This window comes from Gossypium hirsutum, chromosome D13 (genome assembly GCF_007990345.1).
Source record: "Gossypium hirsutum isolate 1008001.06 chromosome D13, Gossypium_hirsutum_v2.1, whole genome shotgun sequence".
NCBI classification, from domain to species: domain Eukaryota; kingdom Viridiplantae; phylum Streptophyta; class Magnoliopsida; order Malvales; family Malvaceae; genus Gossypium; species Gossypium hirsutum.
Window position 1 is genome coordinate 35,113,781 of NC_053449.1, and position 22,497 is coordinate 35,136,277.

Genomic DNA, 22,497 nt, shown 5'->3' on the forward strand with positions numbered 1-22,497 from the left:
CAGCGAGAACGGACCATTTGTCTCTTTAGAAGGTGCCCCGAAGGCAGCCTCTCAAGCACAAGACAAAGGAAGAGGGATGAGATGCCCCTTTCGGTTTGAATCCAACGACGGCGAGGGTGGGGCTCCGACGCTAGCCCGTCGAAGCAAAAAAGGTACTTCTTTCCTTTTTATTCCGTTGTTTTACATTGAACAGTTGCAGAAAAAAAAGTAATAAATGAAGATAAAGTAATAAGACCAGAACAGAGAAAACGGGATCACCTTTTTGATCTGTTTCTTCTTTCAATTCGAAATGCCAAGTGTTTTTTTTTTTTTACAAGATATGCTTTTCTTTATATCCCATTTACATTGGTTTTGTTCGTTCTTTGTATTATCTATTGTGTGCTCCGACTTTCTCTGCCATTTTGCAGTGTTGATGAGGCTAGGCACGGTGGGTGGCATGGACATGGCAGACGGCAGAGGGAGGGATGCGGCGCTAGGTTTGGCTAGGGTTTCGTTTTTCTGAACCCTAGCTGGGTTTTTAGGGGAATTGGGCTCGTTTTAGGCTGGTGGTTTAGGTTTAGGTGGGCCTTGGGTGTTTTATTCGGGTTGGTTTTGGGTAGCGGGCCACCGGTAAATGGGCCTGCAACAGCTGCCCTCTTTGCTCTTTCGTGTAACAGAATAGAGCAAGACCAAGAAAGGCCAATTTGCCCGGTCGCCTGTTTTGGACTCGTCGTGGTGCTTTCTTCTAGCACTTCACTCTAGCCACGTGTCTTGTTGCTCATCCATTCTGCTGTACTTCCAGGGGGTAAGGCCATCATTTGACCAGTCCACTGCAATTCGGGAGATCGGACTCATATCCTCAACTTCCCCCCTTCACTTCAAGGGGATAAGATTCGTGGTTCACCTGCTTACTGCAACTTCAGCGAGACAAGGTTGTGACTTCGCTTCCGTCTATTCACTACAACTTAGGGAATAGATTAGACATGTAAGAATGTATCTACGTCCGCCCCGCTACACTTTGGGGCATGACTTGTTATTTTCAGTCTATTCCACTGCATCTTCAGGGAAATAAGACTTGATGCGATCTACTCTGCTGTAACTTCAGGGAGATAAGATCCTTTATTTGAATCCGCTCCACTGTAACTTCAGGGAGATAGGATAGTGTCTTCAATCTGCTCCCGCTGTAATCTCAGGGAGATAAGATTTCTGGCCTCAATCTGCTCCATGTCCCAGGAATAAGATCTGACATTCTTTAGTCTGTTCCACTTAATCTCAGGATAAACTGGTGCGATCGCCTACGTAATTCAGAGAATAAGATCCTTAATCCGCTCCACTGTAACTTCAGAGATGATACTATATTCAACCTGCTCGCGATCTCAGGGAGATAGATCGCATCTTGGCTCCACTGTCTCAGGAAAAACCTTTAAATGAACCTAATATGCTCAGATTAAGATGATTATCAATAAACAAATTTAACAGATGTTAGAAGACATCAAATGTCATGAAAACGATCCTTAATGCTAGGTTATCATCACACAAAGCTTATTAAGGCTTTTACTGAGTGCTACACCGCCTTTGCCGTTGCATATCCAAGAACACTTAATCTGATTGCCCCCCACTGTGCACGTCAAAGTTCAATCCACTGGGACATAAATTTGTACCATCAATCTCCATTGTAACCCAAGGGTGGAAGGTATGGCTTTTCTCATCTTCTCTATCGCAATTCACTGACATGACGTGAAACTCTTTGGTCCTTTCCTCATCCCCAGGTGTCATACCAAATGCTCATGCAAATGCAAATTTTCTCCTAGAAGACCTTTTCTTCTTGTCTGGTAACATCGTTTTTTGTTCATTGAAGCTTGCCACCAACACGACATCTTGTCATTTTGTTCAATCAATGTTTAGACAACAAATCTGAAAAGGTAGTCTTAACTTAGACTCTTTTTTAGATATTTCCACCTTTAAAATTGGCGTGTTCTAACAATAGTCCTGTTTCAGGTTCCTATATTATTTAGAACTTTCAGAGTAATATGCAAAACTTCCTTTGTGAACGTTTTATTAGTCCATTAATCATTATTCCAATGCAACATGTTTGCAAAAAGGTCATAACAATGGATAAAGAATAAAGTGGTTCTATCATAACTAAATAACATCAAAGATGCGGAAGAAAGTACAAGATGTATTGAATGTGTATTTTACAAAAAAAGGAAAAGAATGTATTTCAAGAATACACATAAGAACTAGGTGCCCCAGTTATCGCAGATTGAGTTCTCTGTACAAACTTTCCGAAGACCCTTCTGAGTTTGTCAGGTGTTCAGGAGATCTGCAATACTCTGTCAATGCTTCAAGACGTTGCATATCCTTTCTTGTGGTTCAAGTAAAGGAAGATCATCATATCCCCCCCGATCAAATTTGATCCGCTCAAGTCCTGATGTTCCAATCCTGCCCATACTTGAGTCGCCCTTTTCGGGTTTTCGACTCAAGCCCTCTTTGGTCTCAAAGTGCCCTTTACGGTTTTCACCTTAGCCTCTCCAAAGTCCCTTTTTTTTTTTTTTTAGGAAGCAAAGCGCCCTTCTCGGGTTTCACTTGGTTCCCCCTTCTTTCAAGTGAAGTATTTCTTGACGGAGTCTGCGTTTACAGGATTTGGTAAACTTTTGCCATCTATCTCGCATAGGATCAAAGCTCCCCCGGAAAATGCCTTCTTTACAACATAAGGGCCTTCCCAATTTGGCATCCATTTTCCTCTAAAATCTTTTTGCATAGGAAGAATCTTTTTAGTACCAAGTCTCCTTCACGAAATTCTCGGGGGCGAACTTTTTTATTATAGGCTCGCATCATTCGTTTCTGGTACATTTGCCCATGGTGAATAGCCCTTAGCCTCTTTTCCTCTATTAGGTTCAACTGATCGTACCGAGATTGGATCCAATCGGCTTTATCCAACTGTAGCTCCGATAACACCCGTAGAGAAGGGATTTCGACTTCAATGGGTAATACTGCCTCCATTCCATAAACCAGAGAAAAAGGCGTTGCCCCAGTAGAAGTTCTAACAGATGTTCGATAGGCAAGGAGAGCAAATGATAATTTCTCATGCCAATCCTTGTAGGTTTCAGTCATTTTCCCCACAATCCTTTTAATGTTTTTATTGGCCGCCTCCACTGCACCATTCATTTTTGGACGATACGGTGATGAGTTATGATGCTTGATTTTAAATTTGCCACAACTTCAGCTATTGTGCTATTATTCAAGTTCATCGCATTGTCAGATATGATCCTCTCAGGCATTCCATATCGACAAATAATCTCCTTCTTCAAGAATTTGCTAACTACTGCTTTCGTGACATTTGCATATGAAGCAGCCTCCACCCACTTGGTAAAGTAATCAATTACTACGAAGATGAAGCGATGCCCATTAGAAGCCTTTGGTGATATTGGCCCAATAACATCCATACCCCACATGGAAAACGGCCAAGGAGAGGTCATGACGTGAAGAGGTGAAGGGGGCGCGTGTATTTGTCTCCGTAAATCTGGCATTTGTGGCACTTCCTGGCATGATCAATACAATCTGCTTCCATGGTGGGCCAATAGTACCCAAATCTCATGATCTGTCTGGCCATCGTGAAACCACTGGCGTGCGTCCCACAAATACCCTCATGGACTTCTTCCAAATTTTCTTGGCTTCCACAGCATCCACACATCTTAACAGTACTTGATCCTTCCTTCTTTTATATAACACTTCTCCATCTAAGACATATTCAATGGCTATCTTTCTCAGAGTCCTTTGTCATTCTCTGTCGCTTGATCAGGGTATTCCTGATTCTTCACATATTGTAGGATACTCTGATACCAAGGACAATCATCTTTTCCTTCCTCCTCAATATTGCAGCAATTAGCCGGGGTCTCAGAGATACTCATCTGAACAGGCCTCATTGCCTCAAGTCTATTCACCTGAATCATCGAAGCTAGAGTAGCTAATGCATCAGCCATTTGGTTTTCCTCCCGTGGGAGGTAATAGAAGGTGATATCGTCAAACTCCTCAGCCAATTCAAGAACTAGTTTTCTATAACCGATTAGCTTAGGATCTCTAGTCTCCCACTCCCCTTTGAGTTGGTATATCACCAACGCTGAATCCCCGTATACTCTCAATACTTTGATGTCCGTTCAATGGCTGCACGAATGCCCATAATACATGCTTCATATTCTGCCATGTTATTTGTACAATCGAAGTCCAACTTGCTAGCAACAGGATAATGATCTCCACTTGGGATACCAAAACTGCCCCAACTCCATTACCCGTAGCATTTGAAGCTCCATCAAAATTTAGCTTCCATACATGATCCATTTGAGGATTTTCTTCAGTATTTGCCACATACATCAAGTCCTCGTTTGGAAAATCGAAGTTCAAAGATTCATAGTCCTCCAAGGCTCTACTAGCTAGGAAATCGGCTATTGCACTTCCCTTTATGGCCTTCTGACTGACATATACTATATCAAATTCTGAGAGCAAGATCTGCCATCTAGCCATTCTCCCGTTCAAAGCAGTCGATTCCATCATATACTTTAAAGGATCTAACTTTGAAATCAGCCAAGTCGTGTGATACAACATATACTGCCTCAGTCTTCGGGTCGCCCAGATTAGAGCACAACACAACTTCTCATTGATGAGTACCTCATTCGCAATCGGTAAATTTCTTACTGAGGTAGTATATTGCCCTTTCTTTCTTTCCCGTCTCATCATGTTGGCCCAATACGCATCCCATGGAATTCTCCAACACTGTTAGATACAATATCAATGGCCTATCTGGACTTGGAGGTGATAAGACTGGGGTATTAGCCAAGTACTGCTTTATCTTATCGAAAGCATTCTGACACTCTTCATCCCATTCACCCGGATTATGTTTCTTTAAGAGCCGGAATACCGGATCACATTTCTCTGTCAGTTGTGAGATGAACCGAGCAATGTAATTCAGCCTCCCTAGGAAACCTCGAACCTCCTTCTGAGTGCGCGGGGGAGGTAAATCTCGTATTGCTTTTACTTTGTCTGGGTCAACCTCGATCCCCTTTTTGCTAACTATGAAGCCTAATAACTTCCCTGATTTGGCTCCAAACGTGCATTTGGCCGGGTTAAGCTTGAGCTGGAATTTCTTTAATCTCAAAATAACCTTTTCAAGACCTGAACATGCTCTTCTTCCGTTCTAGACTTCGCGATCATATCGTCAACATAGACTTCGATCTCCTTGTGCATCATGTCGTGAAACAAAGTCACCATAGCTCTTTGATACGTTGCTCCCGCATTCTTCAATCCGAAGGGCATTACCTTGTAACAGAATGTTCCCCATAAGGTAATGAATGTGGTTTTTCTCATGTCTCCAGGATGCATCTTTATCTGATTGTATCCAGAGAAACCGTCCATGAAAGAAAACAATGAATAGCCTGCCGTGTTATCTACCAAAGTATCAATGTGAGGCAGTGGAAAGTTGTCCTTTGGACTAGCCTTGTTCAAATCCCTATAATCCACACACATTCGTACCTTTCCATCTTTTTTGGGAACGGGGACGATGTTGGCTACCCAATCCGAATACTTGACCTCTTGTAAGAAACCAGCGTCGAATTGTCTTTTGACTTCTTCTCTTATTTTCAACACAATGTCAGGTCTCATTCTCCTGAGCTTCTGTTGAACGGGTTTACAATCCTCCTTTATGGGCAGACGATGCACCACAATGTTAGTACTTAGCCCAGGCATATCTTGGTACGACCACGCGAAAACATCCTTGAATTCTCGGAGCAAATTAATGAGGTCTTGCCTTGTCTTTGCGGTGATTTCAGTTCCAATCTTCACCTCCTTTCCATCCTCTAGGCTCACTATTTCTAATGATTCCCTATGAGGTAGGATATGCTTATTCTCTTGTTCCACCATTCTTAACAAGTCCGGAGATGCATCATAATCTTCGTCATTTTCAAAGTCGCAGGATTCCTCTAAACACACTTCTTGCTCAAAAATAGGCTCCGCGTTTGAGGCAGCGTCACTCATGTCATTGATATCTGAAGACCTATGAGAGCATGTCAAAGAATATACCAGGAATATAAATTTACGAATATGTTTGTGCAAAAGAATTGCAAATGAAAGAATTATTTGTAAGACAATCAACCGAATGAAAAATATAAAAGGAAAAAAATGACTGATTGAGATGAACGTAGACACGTATTTCATTAAAATAATGATATTTAGGCCCAATGCCTATTTCACAAAAGATTTCATATCGTTCCTAGGCCAACAAACAACAGGAATGTTTTGAGCATTACTCTGAATAAGCCCTAAAGACTACAGGGATTTCTTCAGCAGTCCAATTGTTTAGCTCGCTTCCAGGCTCATAAGGGCAGATCTCCAACAAAGCCCTCCTTTCCGTTGCTTCTATGGCGTTGGTATAAACATCTTCCAACATTCCTCCCATGCCGCTACCGGACACTCCACATTCAGAATGAATAAATCCTCCCGACACAAAAGATGTAGATATGTGGGGAAAGGTTAAAGGCTCATACTTAGCTTCATGTCCATTCAAACGCGCCCTCCTTCTCTCTTGTCTCTTCTCTATTTCTTTCTTCTTCTGCTTCATGTCTGGCTTGTACCCTAAACCAAATCTATCAAACTTTTCCTTCGGCATTGGTGCCTCAATCCTTCCCTGAAGATATTTTCCCAATCCTTTCCCGGGTAAGGCTCCTCTTCCTACCATCAACCGCAATCCCATCTCAGTGGTCCTGGATATTTTCGGTACTGGAATTCTATTTCCCTCCGCAATAAACATCGCATTCACGAATTCTAACGACCGAAAAGAACATTCTAGTGCCTCGTCGTTGATGTCCACATAAGGTGCATCGCTAGTCATCATTGCGATAATATCCTCCTCTGCATCTATCGTTACCAACCGATCCTCCGATACCAACTTCACCTTCTGATGTAATGATGAAGGTACTGCCCCTGCTGAGTGTATCCACGGTCTCCCCAATAGACAGTTATAGGAGGGTTTAATATCCATTACCAAGAAATCCACCTCATAAGTGACTGGGCCAATCCTTAATGGCACCTCAATTCTCCCCATAACCTCCTTTTTTGTTCCATCAAATGCCCTTACTATGCTCTGGCATGCTTTCATGTGCGAACTGTCTATTGGTAATCGACTAAGAGTGGACAAAGGCAATACATTTAGTGCAGATCCATTATCAACCAAGGCCCCCGGGAGTGTGTACCCTTTGCATCGGACAGTAACGTGAAGGGCCTTAGTAGAACCTCTTCCTCCGGATGGTATTTCATCATCATTGAAGAAGATAAAATTGTCAGCACCAATATTGTTGATCAACCGATCCAACTTGTTTACCGAAATATCGTCAGCCACATATGTTTCGTTTAGCACCTTTAAGAGTGCATTCCGATGTACTTCTGAGTTTAAGAGTAAAGCTAATACCGAAATGCGGGCTGGCTGTTTGTGCAGTTGCTCCACAACACTGTATTCGCTGTGTTTCAAAAACTTCAAAAACTCCTTTGCCTCCTCTTCTTTTATTGGTTCATTTACCAATGGCTCAACTTCTACTGCTTTCCCTTTCCTCTGTTCTCTCTTCCAATTCTCTTCCCTGGACGACTCTGCTTGAGCGTCGTATCTTTTTCCTTTGCGCGTGTAAAAAACTGTTTCCTGATTTCTTTCTGCTTCTTTTCCCAAAACGGTCACATTACACCCGTAATTCCACGGCACCATTTTGTTATCCCCATAAGAGAAATTTGATGGTTTCTGGATTACAATTTTTGGCGTTACCTGAGCCCTAACCTCATTACCCTTAGGGCAGGAGATAATGACCACAGGATGATTTATTTTTGGAGCCTTTGTTCCCAACTCTGTCGCGCATATGCTCCTCATTTCTTTCACATCTTCATAAAACCTCATCTCCTTGTTATCCATCATGCTTTGAACCAAGGCCTTGAATCCTTCACATTCTTGGATTTCATGCCCTGTTTCATGGTGAAATTCACAATAATTTCCCATCTCATGCCCTTTCTCAGAATCTGAAATAACCAACCCTCTTTTCGCCATTTCTTTCCAGACCCATTTCAATGGAGTTTTTACTTCAGCAATGTCAGTCTTGACTTCTTCTCCCGTACCTTCGCTAACCATATTCACCCCCTTATCTGCGTGATTAGGTAACGGATTCTTTGCGTTAGGTGAGTCGTCAAGTTTGACAACACCTAAATTGATAAGTCCTTCTACTACCTTCTTGAAGGCAGTACAATTTTCTATCGAGTGCCCAGAAATTCCAGCATGATAATCACATTGAGCGTTCGTATCATACCATTTTGGATACGGGGGTTGTAGAGGACTCAAGTAACGAGGAGCAACAACATGTGCATCGAATAAAGTCTGATACAACTCCTTGTATGACATCGGGATTGGCGTGAATTGGGGCTTTTCAGTAGTTTGCCTAGCTCCCGACTCTTGTCTTGATGATCCCTGTTGATTAGCAACCACTTTCTTTGGCTGATTCACGGTAATTGACCTACCATAAGTATTCACATTATTCACTTCATTTTCTCTTTTCCTCGGGGGTGCCCTCCTATTACTTTCTCCTCCATCTATTTTTCCACTTTTAATGGCATGCTCAATCATTTCACCATTCATGATTATATCTGAGAAATTTCTTGAAGCGCTTCCTAACATGTGAGTGATGAACGGGGCTTTCAAAGTATTAATAAAAAGCGTCGTCATCTCCTTTTCCAAAAGCGGTGGTTGCACCTGAACCGCCACCTCTCGCCACCTCTGCGCATATTGTCTGAAGCTTTCGTTCGATTTTTTCTCTAAATTTTGCAGAGTTATCCTATCAGGCATCATTTCTGAGACATGATTGTATTGTCTCAAGAAAGCCTGTGCTAAATCCCTCCAAGTAGCAATTTTAGCTCGGCTCAGCTGATTGTACCACTTTGACGCCGCTCCCGTAAGACTTTCCTGAAAGCAATGTATTAATAATTGATCATTATTAATATGCCCCGTCATTCTTCTACAAAACATAGTAATATGGGATCCTGGGCAACTAGTCCCGTTGTATTTCTCGAATTCCGGCATCTTAAATTTGTAAGGGAGCACCAAGTCCGGAACCAAGCTCAGATCCTTTGCATCTGTTCCATAGCTTTCGATGCTTTCTATTGCCCTAAACTTCTCTTCTATCCATTTCCATTTCTCCTCAAATTGTTTTGGAAATTCCTCCTTCGCCTTGTCCTTTTCAACCATCTCGTCTAGATCTGGGACTGCAATATTATTCGGGCTATCACCAGGATTAAAGCCCGCTCCGGGTTGAAAATTCGTTGGGATTGAAGCATCGCCTTGAAACTGCTGGGGTCTAACCGACACAGAGGGTCTCCGCGAATGTAGCTCGGTCTGTACTTGCGCATGTGGAGGCGTGAAACCTGGAGGATAAAGTGGTTCACCATTGTTTTCTTCTTCACTAACAATCACAGGACCTTTACCCTTATCTACTCCCTTCAATAATTGCGTCATCTTAGCCACCAGATCATTTTGGGACTCCTCCATCTTTTGCACCATGTCACGCTGAATCTTTTCTATTTGCTCTTTCATTTGCGCCTGTAACTGGTCTTGCATTTCTTTCTGAAGTCGCTCTAGCTTCTCCAACCTTTGGTCCATAATTTTTGCCTTAGCTCGGGTGCCGTAACTTTGTTGGTTTTCCAGGTTAACTGAAATGATTTTATTCAATTAGGTTTTTTTTTAATGGTCATTAATGCATATGATGTGATGCAATGCATGAAAAGAATGCAAAGAAAAAGAGGCACTGATTCTAATTCAACTTCATTAGAAAACTTTACTAGATAAAGAGCTTCTTTACATAAAATAGACTACATATACGGCTTTGCCCTCACGCTCAAAGCCTTAACCTTTCTAAGAAGCCAAGCTAATTCTCGGCCCCTGTCCGACTCTGACTCATACTTCAAACTTAATAGATCAGCCTGAACCGCTAGAGTCTGCAGATGATCAGCTACTTCGCGCACTTGAGCCACCGCCTCTCCCATAATATAATCTCTTTCTCTAATCTGCTCTTGAGACCGATGGAATTGTCTTTGCCACTGCTCATTATTTTCTTCCAGAAGCTCTATCCGGATTTCACTATTCTGCAATGCATTCTCTAGCTCTCCTATTTGTCCTTTTAATTCTTCAATTTTGTCTAAGCTCGCCCTTAATTCAACCGTAGCATTACGATTGCAGTACTGGTGAAGCGATCTTTCTAGTTCAGTTATCCGGACCTTCAACTCCGTCTTCTCATCTTGGCAAACTAGTAGACTCTTTCCCAAGGCGACTTCTCGAGCCCGAGTATCCTGAAATTTCTTTTCCCATTGATTAGCTCTCGTCTTTTCCTCCTGAATTTCTTGTCGCCACTGTTCTGGCGTTTTACCCAAACCAGCAGTTCTTACCGACCTGCGCAACTTCTTGTAATCTGTCTTCAGGCTGTCTAAATCTTCTTCTGCTTTGTTCTTTCCTTTTCTCAATTTATCGGCCTCTAATCTTTGAATGTCCACATCCAGTCCTAACTGCATTTTTTCTTCCTCTAGTCGTTCTATCTTCTTCCCCAGTTCTAAACTCCTTTTTTCAAATTCTTGTTTGATGATTTCCATCTCAGAAGGCAAAACTTGCAAGCGTTCCTCTAAAGATCGAGCAGTTTCTGAATTTGACGCCGGGATGTTGTCGTTGATCCTTTGATCACGCCACTGACCATACTCGGGGGTAATTGTCGGACCCACGGCTAAGATCTTCATTCGACGAGTCTGGTTCCAGGCACTAGATATTTCTCGAACCTTCTTCTTGTAATTGTCCTCCCTATAGGAAAAATCACTATAAGCCAACCCCTGCGTTGCTGGTATGAATTGCCGTGATCTATACTGTCTTGATACGAGTAGAGGAGCATATCCGATAGCTCCCCATATCCCGAGCAGCGGAACCCAGTCAAAATCTCCACATCGGTACAATATCTCATCGGGAATTAACCAAGGAGCCCTCCATTCAATATCTTCATCCTGGAGATTCTGGAGTATCTCTATCCATTTTCCTTCTGAAATATCATCCCGTCTTGGCGTGGCCACCAATTCTCCTAGAGGGGAGTAGTTATCAGAGAATACCCGATAGGAGACCTTTTCGACCTTCCAGAAGTGGCTATGGAACCATGCCAATAAGAACTGCGCGCATCCAATAAACCTTCCCTCCCCCGCTTTTCGACACGCATTCAGTGATCTAAAAGTTTCAGCAAGTATTGCCGGAACCGGTGTCACCCCTTTACTAAGCCGATCAAACAAATCAGATACAGCCTCGTCTATGTGTCCTAAAGCTTTGGGGAAAACCACTAGTCCATAGATACCTAAAGCGAAGACATCGACCCTTTTCTTCAAGTCAGGATGTACAAGCACCAAATCTCGCAAACTTTTCCAAGGAACACATTTACTGTCGCCTTTCTGTTGGATCCGGGCAGCGACCCACTGCTCGCTCATCCCAGTGATGTTCATTAATTTCTTTAACAACGGAGGGACACAAGCAGCTCTGGAATAAGCCTTGTCGACTTGAATCTTTGGGCACCGAAGCAAGGTCGTATACTCCTCCACAGTAGGCGTTAAATCTACCTTCCCAAAAGTGAAACAACTGTAGGCAGGATTCCAAAACTGAGCGAGGGCTCGGAATAAATACTTGTCCACTTTGACACTAAGCAGATAAGGTAGGTCACCGTAGTTACAATAGAACAGCTGCTTGGCCTCGACATCCCATTGATCCCAGACTTCTTTCATTTCTCGAAGGTCATTCTGGATTACACTGATACGGGTAAAATCCCACAATTCTGACACGTACCCTTCGGTAAGACTATCGCCTTTCTCCCGTTGTGTCGTTTCAGCCCATATTCGCACAGCCGCATTATCCTCTACTTTATCAACAAACCCCTTTTCCATGATAAGCTTTCTACTGAGAAACTGAATGTAAATCGACACCTCTTTTAGAATGAAGATGCCATGCAATCACAAACAAAGTAAATTAGCATTAAACACAGAATAAGATTTAAAATAAGCGACAAATAAATACAACACTCATTTAGGTAAGCACTAAAAATTGGAGTAGCTCTACTTAGGTCAGTTCCTATGGCTCATTACATGTGGTTTGACTCTAAAGTTGGGTACCTGAACCAGCAGATTCCTCGATCCTCACCCATTATAGGCTCATACGGACCAAGTTCGATTCAGGGGGATACATTTCCCTATGGCCATGCGGAGATGAAAATCTCACGAAGACATAGGTACGGATGTATCCCGGAAGCGATTCACTATCCCATGCGGAGGTGAAAACCTCACGAAGGCGTAGTTTCTCACTCCCACTTAAAAAGGTGTGACCAACGGTCATGCAATGCAATGCAGAAAGATATAAAATTTAGAATACAAAACATGATAAAAACTATAACTCAAAACAAATGAAATGCAATGAGAGGACCGTAAATTTAAACCAAAATTTTAACTTTCGACAAAAGACAAAAATAATCAACTCGTGGCTTGACTCTCTTATTTTAAATCCCCAGTGGAGTCGCCAAGCTGTTGACACCATTTTTTGGATGAAAAACGGGGTTGACTTGGGTTTTGAAAAAAGAAACGGGAGCCGCCACCAATCCTCCTTTTTTTTTATGAGGTGCGATTGGATCACCTCGAAGAGGGGTTGTTTTTAATAAACGGTTTGATTTTATTAAAACAATAAGTTTGGTCCACGAAATTCAGAACAAACGGGTTCGGGAGTCGGTTACGCACGAGGAAGGATTAGCACCCTTGATACGCCCAAAATTGGTACCTAGTTGATTACTTAATGTCTTAATGTCAAAAATTGAGAACCTTGAAGAATTTTAAAAATACGATCCTTGTATTAAAACGTTGAAAATTTTCAGGAAAAAGGAGATATTTCACGTTATTCGAGAAAGAGAATCATATCCAGTAAGTTAGGACACAATGTCTCAAATTCCCGATACGCGGATAAAAAATGCTTATTTAAAAGATATTTTAGCCATCTCGGATTTAAAATGAGATCACGACCAGTAAGTTAGGACGCGACTCTTTTTAAGATCTCGGGATCATTTAAAATTTGAGCTTGAAAAGATTCGTGCATTTAGATTTATCGAGAAAAACGAAACCCAGTAAGTTAGGGCACGATTTTCTCGATTCCAAACACGAAATGCTATTTTTTGAAAAAATAAATTTTGTTATATCGAGTAAAAATAAAGCACAAAATCATAGTGAAAGCAAATTACATTATTTATGCATAGCAAGATCATAATGAACATGAAAATATAAAAACGATGCAAACAATAGCCATTAATTTGAACGATCAAATTTATAACATACAAAATAACACAATATAAAAACGAATAAATTTAAATCATCCATTCAAAATAATGACAAAAATGAAATAAATAAGTAGCAAACACAATTAAGTATAAAAAGATATATATAGACATGAGCTAAAATATGTGTATACATGAATTAATGAAATATATAAAGTATATTTTAATAAAATAAATTAATATACATATATATAAAAACATGTACATATATATAGATGTATAAAACTAATGGAATACGAAAATAAAGAAATACACATAAAAGTAAGTGTATACATATTGTAAAGTAAAAAAATATATATATGTACAAATTAAAGTTTTAAAATATGAAAATATACATATGTATACAAATAAATACGTTAATTTATATACATGTTAAAAATATATTGAAAAAGTGTATATATGTGGATTTTAAAAATATATAAAAAAGTATATTTTAAACTATAAAGATTATATATAAATATGTATATATTTATAAGAATGAAAACATGTATATAGATCTATAGATATGTACATAAGTTATAAAATGTATGAAAATATATAAGTATATATATATTATAAGAATAATGCATGTATGTCATGCAAGTATATGCATATATATATATACGTACCAAAGGTTTAAATAAAATAAATAAAAATAAATAGGAAGAAATAATAATAATAATGATAATAATAATAATAATAATAAACTCAATAATAAATAAAATGATAGGATTAAACTAAAAACAAAACAAAATACCAGGGGAGAAATCAAAATAAGATAAGGCCACAAGATCGATTTGCGATGCGCGCAGAAGAAGGGGGATCGATTGAGCAATTTTCCCCAACCTTATGCGCATGTGCTCCGCACTGGACTAAATCGAAACGCATAAAAAGCAAGTGGCCAAATTTAAAAATTTGAATGGGACCAGATCGCGCCATATTGCATGAGCGGAGGGACCGGATGTGCAAATAGTCCCTCCGAGCCTGAACGCGCGGATCTTAGACCCATTAAGGACGGGTTTTCGGGTCTTATAAAAATAACAGGAAAGAAAAAAAAACTAAAACCTACATCGTTTTTTAAAAAAACAGAGACACCCTCTGGTTCTCTCTCTCTGCCACAGCCCCTAAACCCAGGCCACCGTCTCCGCCTCCAAGGCCAGTGGCCGGAGTTACGCGAGAACGGCCCATTTGCCTTCTCTTTTTGAAGCGTCCCCGAAGGCTAAGCCTTCTCAGCCACAAGACCAAAAGGAAGAGGGATGAGATGCCCCTTTCGGTTTGAATCCAACGACGGCGAGGGTGGGGCTCCGACGCTAGCCCGTCGAAGCAAAAGGTACTTCCTTTCCCTTTTAGTTCCGTTTGTTTTATTGAACAGTTGCAGAGAAAAAAAAGTAATAAATGAAGACTAAAGTGAATAAGAAACCAGAACAGAGAAAAACGGGAGTCAACCTTTTTGATCTGTTTTTTCTTCTTTTCAATTCGAAAATGCAGTGTTTTTTTTTTTATTTACAAAGATATTGCTTTTCTTTTATATCCCATTTACATTGTGTTTTAGTTGCGTTCTTTGTATTATCTATTGTGTGCTCCGACTTTCTCTGCCATTTTGCAGGTGTTGATGAGGCTAGGCACGGTGGGTGGCGATGGGACATGGCAGACGGCAGAGGGAGGGATGCGGCGCTAGGTTTGGCTAGGGTTTCGTTTTTCTGAAACCCTAGCTGGGTTTTTAGGGGGAATTGGGCTCGTTTTAGGCTGGTGGTTTAGGTTTAGGTGGGCCTTGGGTGTTTTATTCGGGTTGGTTTTGGGTAGCGGGCCACCGGGTAAATGGGCCTGCAACAATGGTGGTGGTGGTGAAGATGATGATGTATCATTCCCAGAAGTGTCCATCGTTTGTCTGGCAGAAATAACCCTGTCAAGAGTTTGATCAGGGACTGCGATTCCTGTAGTCTCAAGGTCTGCAACAATGGCGATGGCAGCATCTAGTTCTCCCAGGTCAATACATAATGAGATTACTTCATCATAGAGGGGACTGTAACAAAAGAAACAGAATTAGATGGAGAGCTAGTCTTGAATTAAACAAACCATGCTATAGTCACATAAAATCAATTCCAAAATCTGGCAGAGATCTGAGTCAACGGTTTTAACTGTTACTTTGAATCGGATGCAAGAGTCAAACACCAGTATGTGTCTGCCATGAGCATTATTTAATTGTTTCTAAGCATTTCCACAAATAGGAAGGTTCTTAGAGGATTATATCCTCCTGTCCATGTCTGACAACATGTAGGACACTGGCCTTAGACACGAATACTTCAAGAAAAACAAGGAGTCGGAACAATAGCTTTCAAGTACGGCTAAATTAGTAGTGGCATCCAGTAAACCAAAAAATTGAGCTAAATAATAGAATTGATTTTCCATTAATATGTATAAATTTAATAATGTCTGAGTATTTCAAGAGGATTAATAATAGCAATCTATGTTTACCCAGACTGAAGTCCCTAAAGTACTTGTGTTCACTACATATGACCTTTCGAGCGTGGTTATGAAAGAATGACCCTACAAATATATGAATAAACTTAAAATGTAGAGCAGACCTGTGTCAAATACATACCCATATCTGACACCCAGTCCAGATAAATGTCTCATCCCAATTTTGACAAGTAGACTCAAGTTTCAGCCTATTCAACTATTTGACGGCTCTTGGAGGATCATATCCTCTACCCGTTTCTAGATATGTATCAGACACTAGTGTCGGACACAAGTACTTGAAAAAAAATGATGTAACACTTTAAATCAGCATCTTAATTCATCAGATAAGGGAACATCACATACCTCCCAAAGACAAAACCAAGACTGTGCGTCTTCTGCAGGATCTTCAAGAAGGCTGATGGCACAGGAGCCTTAATGGCTGCTCGCAATATCATTGCACAATCCCCAATGGTGGGTGTTCCACCTAATTCTATGACCTGAATAAAAAGTTAGGAAATTTCATTAGTTATTGTAAGAAAAATAAATGCCAATACTCGAGGGAAATGGAAATGATCCTATGTAGCTCCAACCCTTCATTTTCCATGGAGTACACATGTCCGACACTTGTGTCTGACACATATTCAGAAATCGGTATTGGGATATGTCACTCTAATTGGTCCTCCAAATACATGTAGAACTTAGAAAAAGCTGAGCATGCTCATGTCGGACACATATCCATAACAAACACTCGCACCCAAATCCAACATAGAAATGGTCTAGCTTGGGTAAAAAATGAAGCATATCAATGCAATTTCAAGAGCTGCCTGATCTAGAAAGCAAGAAAACTAATCACAGCAGAAGCGTATGATGTGATAGAATATTCCCACCAAATTAAGGATTTTGGATTACAAAAAAACAGATAGAAATGTTGATGAAAAATGAAATGTATATGAACTAGAAGAAAATATAAGATATTACTATTGAATACACAAGTAAACAGAAAATAAGAACATGCCTTTTGCATTACTTGAATTGCCAACTCAACTTCCCATTCCTGCGACCATCGTCGAGGAGGTTTATTTTTAAGTTCTCGCTCCCATGTCCAACCCCAAGCATCCGCTATAGTGTACATGTCTTCAACATCGAACACCTTTCTATCTCTCATCTCTTGAAATGCTTCGAAAATATCCTCAGGAAACCAATCTTCATCATCATCATCCTGTATCCACATGCAAAAGATGTATCAATGTCCCAAGTTCTAAAAAAGTAAATTTTGACGGTAAACCACTTCTATAAGCTGTAATATATCAAACAACATTATCTTTGTTACCTCTACAGATACTCGAGAAGATCTTCGTCTTGATTTTTTAGATCTAGTAGTTGTTTGGTCAGAGTCTTTCAACAATTGAACCCCAATCATTTGGAGAGGCTTCTTAGCTTCAACTTCCTTATCCTTAATCCTATCCACTTCTTGGCTTTCGGTTTGTTCTACTTCTTCCTCTTCCTCACCTTCCTCCTCTTCGATATCCTTTCCAGCATCTTCTACAACATCACTCTCATCCAGCTCATCATCTGCAGCTTCTGATTCATCTTCATCTATCAGCTTCACCTGATTAACATTCAAACCTTCTCCAAGAAACCGGCGTTTCCAGAATTCTGTATTTCCTTCTTCCAGCTTAATCCGAGAAATTAACTCATCTAGCTCCTCATCAACCTGCAAGAAATACACAATCAAACAAAAAAATTGTTTTACTTAAATGCATTGATATGCAAATGGTACCATAACATGAATAAGAAAACAGATATTAATAACTTACAACCTCTTCTTCTTCCTCCTCCACAGGAGGAACCCAAAGAGGCCGACCACGTGAGCGATTTATTCTCCTTGCTTTTTGGACACGCTGGTAAAGAACATTTCTTGTTCCATCGGTTGGTAGACCTTGAGCTTCAAGCTCTTCCTTTAGCTCAGATACTACCATCTTACTAGCAGCCTTGGGTTTTAAAACATTCTGGTCAGGACCTTTTATTATTTTCCTCAACCTCTCCACTACTCTCATGTAATCAGATTCTGTTGCATCACCCAAAGCTGCAAGTCCTTCATTCTGCAGGGTTTTCAAAAGCTTCCGATGGTATATCTTCCACTCTTCTAGACATCTTTGCTTGAAGGAGGTTTCCATAGGGTTTGAATATATAAATCCTGTAGCATCAGGATCCAGAGGTGTTTTTCCTCTTCGAGGCACCCATCGTTTGCGCTCACCTGTAAGCCCACCCTCTTCAATGTACCTGGGAGAATAGCATCATTAATGATCAACTTACCGACAGAATTGTGGAACATATTTTGGGCAAAATATGGCATGCTGAATCTTCCAGTAACACACAGAATGCATGATAGGAGAATTATAAGTTAAGAAATTATAGAACCAGATTTTACTGTTGATTAGAAGGCACACCTAGCAATGTAATCAATCTCATAACCAAGTTCAGCTTCTTCTTGCAGAGGTTCAATCCATGAGCTAACTAGCGTTCGATATTTTCTGCTCAGAATCATAGCTCTTGGTGGAATAGGTTGGTTATCTTTGGACATAGCTTCTAGAGCTTCTAGCAATTCAACGACTCTTCCTGATCCAATCATAAGTACATGGTGATAAAATTAAATGTAAAACAAAGAAAAATTAACTTAAATGGCCAGATAGAACAGATTACAAGATACCTTCTCGGCATAATGCTCGAAGATACAAAGAAAGTGGATCATCAAAGTTTCCTTCATTGTGCAACACTATTGTTCCCCCTTCATAGTTCTTTAGTGCATGAAAATGACGAATAGCTTCCCTTACAACACAATACTTGGTAAAACACTCCACTAACAGCCTGGCATATGATGACATCATGCATTACAAACGAAAATGCAAATAGTAGGAAAAAGAAAAAGGATATAGTACACTATGATAGTTGTGAATTGATGAAGATGTAAAAAACATACGAACACAGCATTCAAGTGCACATTTCATGAGTGAAATTTAATAGAGAAGACAAATCATAGCTGGTTTTGCGTAGAATATATTTCCGAGTCAAGCAAGCTAAGTTAATAAAACTTTGAATCACAGAAGCTACCAAGTATTTACTCTCAAGCAAGACAAATAATACATTGTTTGAGCACAATAAAACATCAGTATATCAACGCATCTATTCATATGAAGGGTAATTAAGAGTGAACCCCCAACATTTAAAGCTAACTTCTGTGGAGGAATTTTTCTGGCAGCAGGGTATCCATCCTAAGTTACACATCACAATAAAGTTTGACAGAATGCAACAAGATCATATACACAATAAGACCATGCAATACCTAGAATTACTCCAAGATGTTTTTGGGGCAAATTTGTCCATGGGTAGAAGAAAAAAAGAAAAAAAAAGTAGATAAATCACTTAAAATGGATGGATTGGGCAATCACAAGCGACGGTTATGAGAAGTGCTTCAAGTCTTCAATTTGCACAAAGCTTTATGCACTTTTATTATCAACATCACCTACTTTGGAGCATCCAGAGTTTTGTGAATTGTAAGTTATGGGAAGCAGTACTATAGTATGAACCCTTTTTCCTAAGCTTCTCAGACTTCTGCCACGACAAGGAAAGGGTGGACAAACACCTCTAATAGAACTCAATCTCAACTTGTTTTAGGGTTGCAAGAATAAAAGAGAGAAACTATGCATACCCTCAAGGAGCACAGAATCCTCTCTTTATAACAGCTCTAAATTTTAGTAAATTCAGCGACAACTCAAGTCAGGTTTCCATCTAAAAGCCTAGAGATTCAGAGGAATGACAAATAGAAGGTTATAGTCAAGCAAAATATACCAGATTACCATATGAAAAGAGTAAACAAGTAAAGCAGTCCAATTAAATTGGAATATTGTTTGCAATGATTTGAAGATAAAATAATATAATAAAGTGTATTTACCAAAAAAATGTATCAACCATTTAGAAGTATAACAGAAAAATAAAAAATTGCTTACGCGTAGGTTTTCACATTAGGCTGCAAACGCTTGTGGTCTTCAACCATCATCCCAAGTAACTCAGCCACATCTTGCACCCTGCAATTAGTATCAAATCCAAAGTACACAATAATGTAAGAGGGTCTCTTATATCATATACAGTTATCTGCAATTTCATAATTTTTAAAATTCCATTCATGGACTTAACTTAGTAAGGTTCCTTATTGACGCAAGAACCAATTCTATGCTATTCAAGTTTCAATATGAAAATTACCATTTCATGCTTATACCAGACAGCATGACTTCCAAAAAAACAAACAGAAATGTATATCTACATCAACAATACCCCAAATAAAGAAAAGTGGTGTGGCAGTGATGTGATATATAAATCACCTGTCATAAGATTCAGCTCTAGTATATGCTTGGATCACCCAATTATATGTTTCTGTGTCAGGTTTCATATATTCTGTTAAGACAAATACAACAATATATGTTATAGAAACCCTGGAAAATTGGAGCGTTTTATGTTGTCAATGTTGACAAAGCAACAAAATGAAGCGAAATAAACGCAAACCTTCTCCATATTCCATGTTCTCAAACGTTGCAAAAGCTATTTCAGGAATCCCACATGTGGCCTAGGCAAAGGAAGCAGATTAAATTAGCAGCAGATCTAACAAAATGGGAAAAGGATTCCAACAAACAGAGACTAAAAATGCTGTCAAAGACACCTATAGTATCTCTTCCTTTCTTAATGAGACATCACAATTCCATTATTATTTGAAGGATAAGATAGACAAAATCACCATAAAATACCATTGTCTCATTTCCAAATAGTTGGCAACAAACAAACATTGCAAATTACATGCACTTAACAAGATCAGAAGAATCCAGAAAGTTTGAAAGATTAATGCAAACTACAAACTAAATCAAATGCAAATAACTCTTTACTAATTAATAAGAGCATTGAATTGCAAACTATCAAACTCCATTGGAAAGGTCAACAAAAAAAGTTGAAATGCCGTACACATAATCAGAAAACTCACTTGCACACTAAGGAGACAATTGAAATGAAAAGTTGTTGCCATCCGTCCTGCAGCTTCCATTTCGTAGGCGATTTCTAATGCATTTGAATGATCACCAGCTTTACAATCTTCTTCAATCATTAAATCATAGAGCTCATTCGTAGCTCTAAGCCCACCTTTAGCACCCTTCAAAAACACGGCGTTGGCATCTTCCAGATATTTGTTCCTTACAAGCTCCTCTGCCAAACAAATTTCAACAACTTAGAATAAAATTTATCACCATCCACATATATAAAACACATAAAAATTATAACTCATCGAATTCTATTAAGCATTGTACCAACAAGAATAATCCAAGCTTGACGAATATCATAGTTTAACTTCTCCATTGCTGCAAGGACTTCCAAGCCTTTGGTTGCAAGGCCTTTAGAACCGAACAAACGGACCATTGAAACAAGCGTTTCATGGAGAGGACGAACACCCACTCCCAATTCCCTCCTCAATGCTTGCAGCTACATTCCAAATTCCCAAAATTTTGCTCAAGATACTACAAAAGAAAACTAAAACCCATTCGAGTTTTTAATCTAAGTAAGCCAAATTCATTCATTTCCACCACAAAAGAAAAAAAAAACAGTTGAGTTTTTAATCAATGGAAGACAATTTTATAGATTCACACTGAAAGAGAGTGAAAGTTTTTAATCCAAAGGGAGGGGGAGCCATTTTAATTTATTCCCACCGAAAAAAGAAGACAATTTATGGAAAACTTAGAACATTTACCGCGCCTTCAACATCACCATTAAGAACGTGAGCAACGACAAGCCCATGGAAGGACCTGGGACCGGGAGTGAGGCCGGCGGCGATCATGTCGTAAATGACATCGGATACACCTACAGTGTCTCGGGACCTGGCTTTCTGCATGAGCTCTTCCATGAAGGTGAGACGGAGCGATTTCTCGAGGGCGGAGAGAGCAGTAGAACCGTTTGAAGAAGAGAGAGTGGCATTTCCTTCGTCTTTGTTTTGTTGCGGTTGGCGCTTTTTCCTTCTGGATGATGACTTCCGCTTCTGGGTGGAGATGGTGGCGAAAACTAAGGCGTTGCGGTGGCCGGAGAGAGGGGGGAGAGACGGGGGAAGAGCGTGAGAGAAAAGAAGGGACATTGTTTTTGGATTAAGTGGATAAGAGGGAGGGACATTCACAGGGTTTAAGGAAATTAAAATTAAGAAAAAACCGGAGGGGTTTTTCTTTTTCGTATTGAATGCTGGATAGAGAGATACAGAGAGGGGCACGTGACTCTAAACTTGTTTTTCTTAGTAAATTGTTATCGGTAAATAAAATATTTGCTGATATACTTAAAATACTACTTAAAACTATTATTATAACTTGTTTAAATAAGTTCTAAACTATGATTTTTATCTACGTATGTCCTTAATTTCGATACTTAACTTTTTCAACTCAAATTTTTGTTCTATTCATAGTTAATTCATGGTCATAATTTATTTAGAATTTTTCTTTTATTTTAATTTTAATCCCCAACATTCGATCTAATGAGAACTCTGCTCATAGCAGAGGTGCTCATGGGTCGGGCAGCTCGGCCCGGCCCGACGGCCCGCCCGAAATATGGGAGGGTTTGGGTAAAAATATAGACTCGAAATATGGGCTTGGGCAAAAAA

At 39.8% G+C, this 22,497-nt stretch overlaps 1 protein-coding gene across 3 annotated transcripts; it reads right to left on the reverse strand.

The window, feature by feature from the left end:
• Positions 1-14,788: 14,788 nt before the first annotated feature.
• LOC107920396 (uncharacterized) lies at positions 14,789-22,086 on the reverse strand. Of its 3 annotated transcripts, none has more exons than XM_041108861.1 (13): positions 21,607-22,086; positions 21,170-21,341; positions 20,851-21,068; positions 20,382-20,442; positions 20,201-20,273; positions 19,829-19,906; positions 18,532-18,689; positions 18,272-18,440; positions 17,642-18,104; positions 17,152-17,535; positions 16,837-17,040; positions 16,185-16,318; positions 14,789-15,384 (listed from the first exon to the last, which is right to left on the reverse strand). In XM_041108861.1, exons 1-13 carry the CDS (start codon positions 21,982-21,984, stop codon positions 15,036-15,038), a joined length of 2,841 nt encoding a protein of 946 aa, XP_040964795.1. In that variant the 5' UTR covers positions 21,985-22,086; the 3' UTR covers positions 14,789-15,035. The 3 variants fall into 3 exon arrangements, with proteins under 3 accessions (XP_040964795.1, XP_016705591.2, XP_040964796.1); XM_016850102.2 differs by having other exon boundaries at positions 17,639-18,104; positions 21,607-22,049; XM_041108862.1 differs by having other exon boundaries at positions 17,639-18,104; positions 21,170-21,389; positions 21,607-21,855.
• Positions 22,087-22,497: the final 411 nt, after the last annotated feature.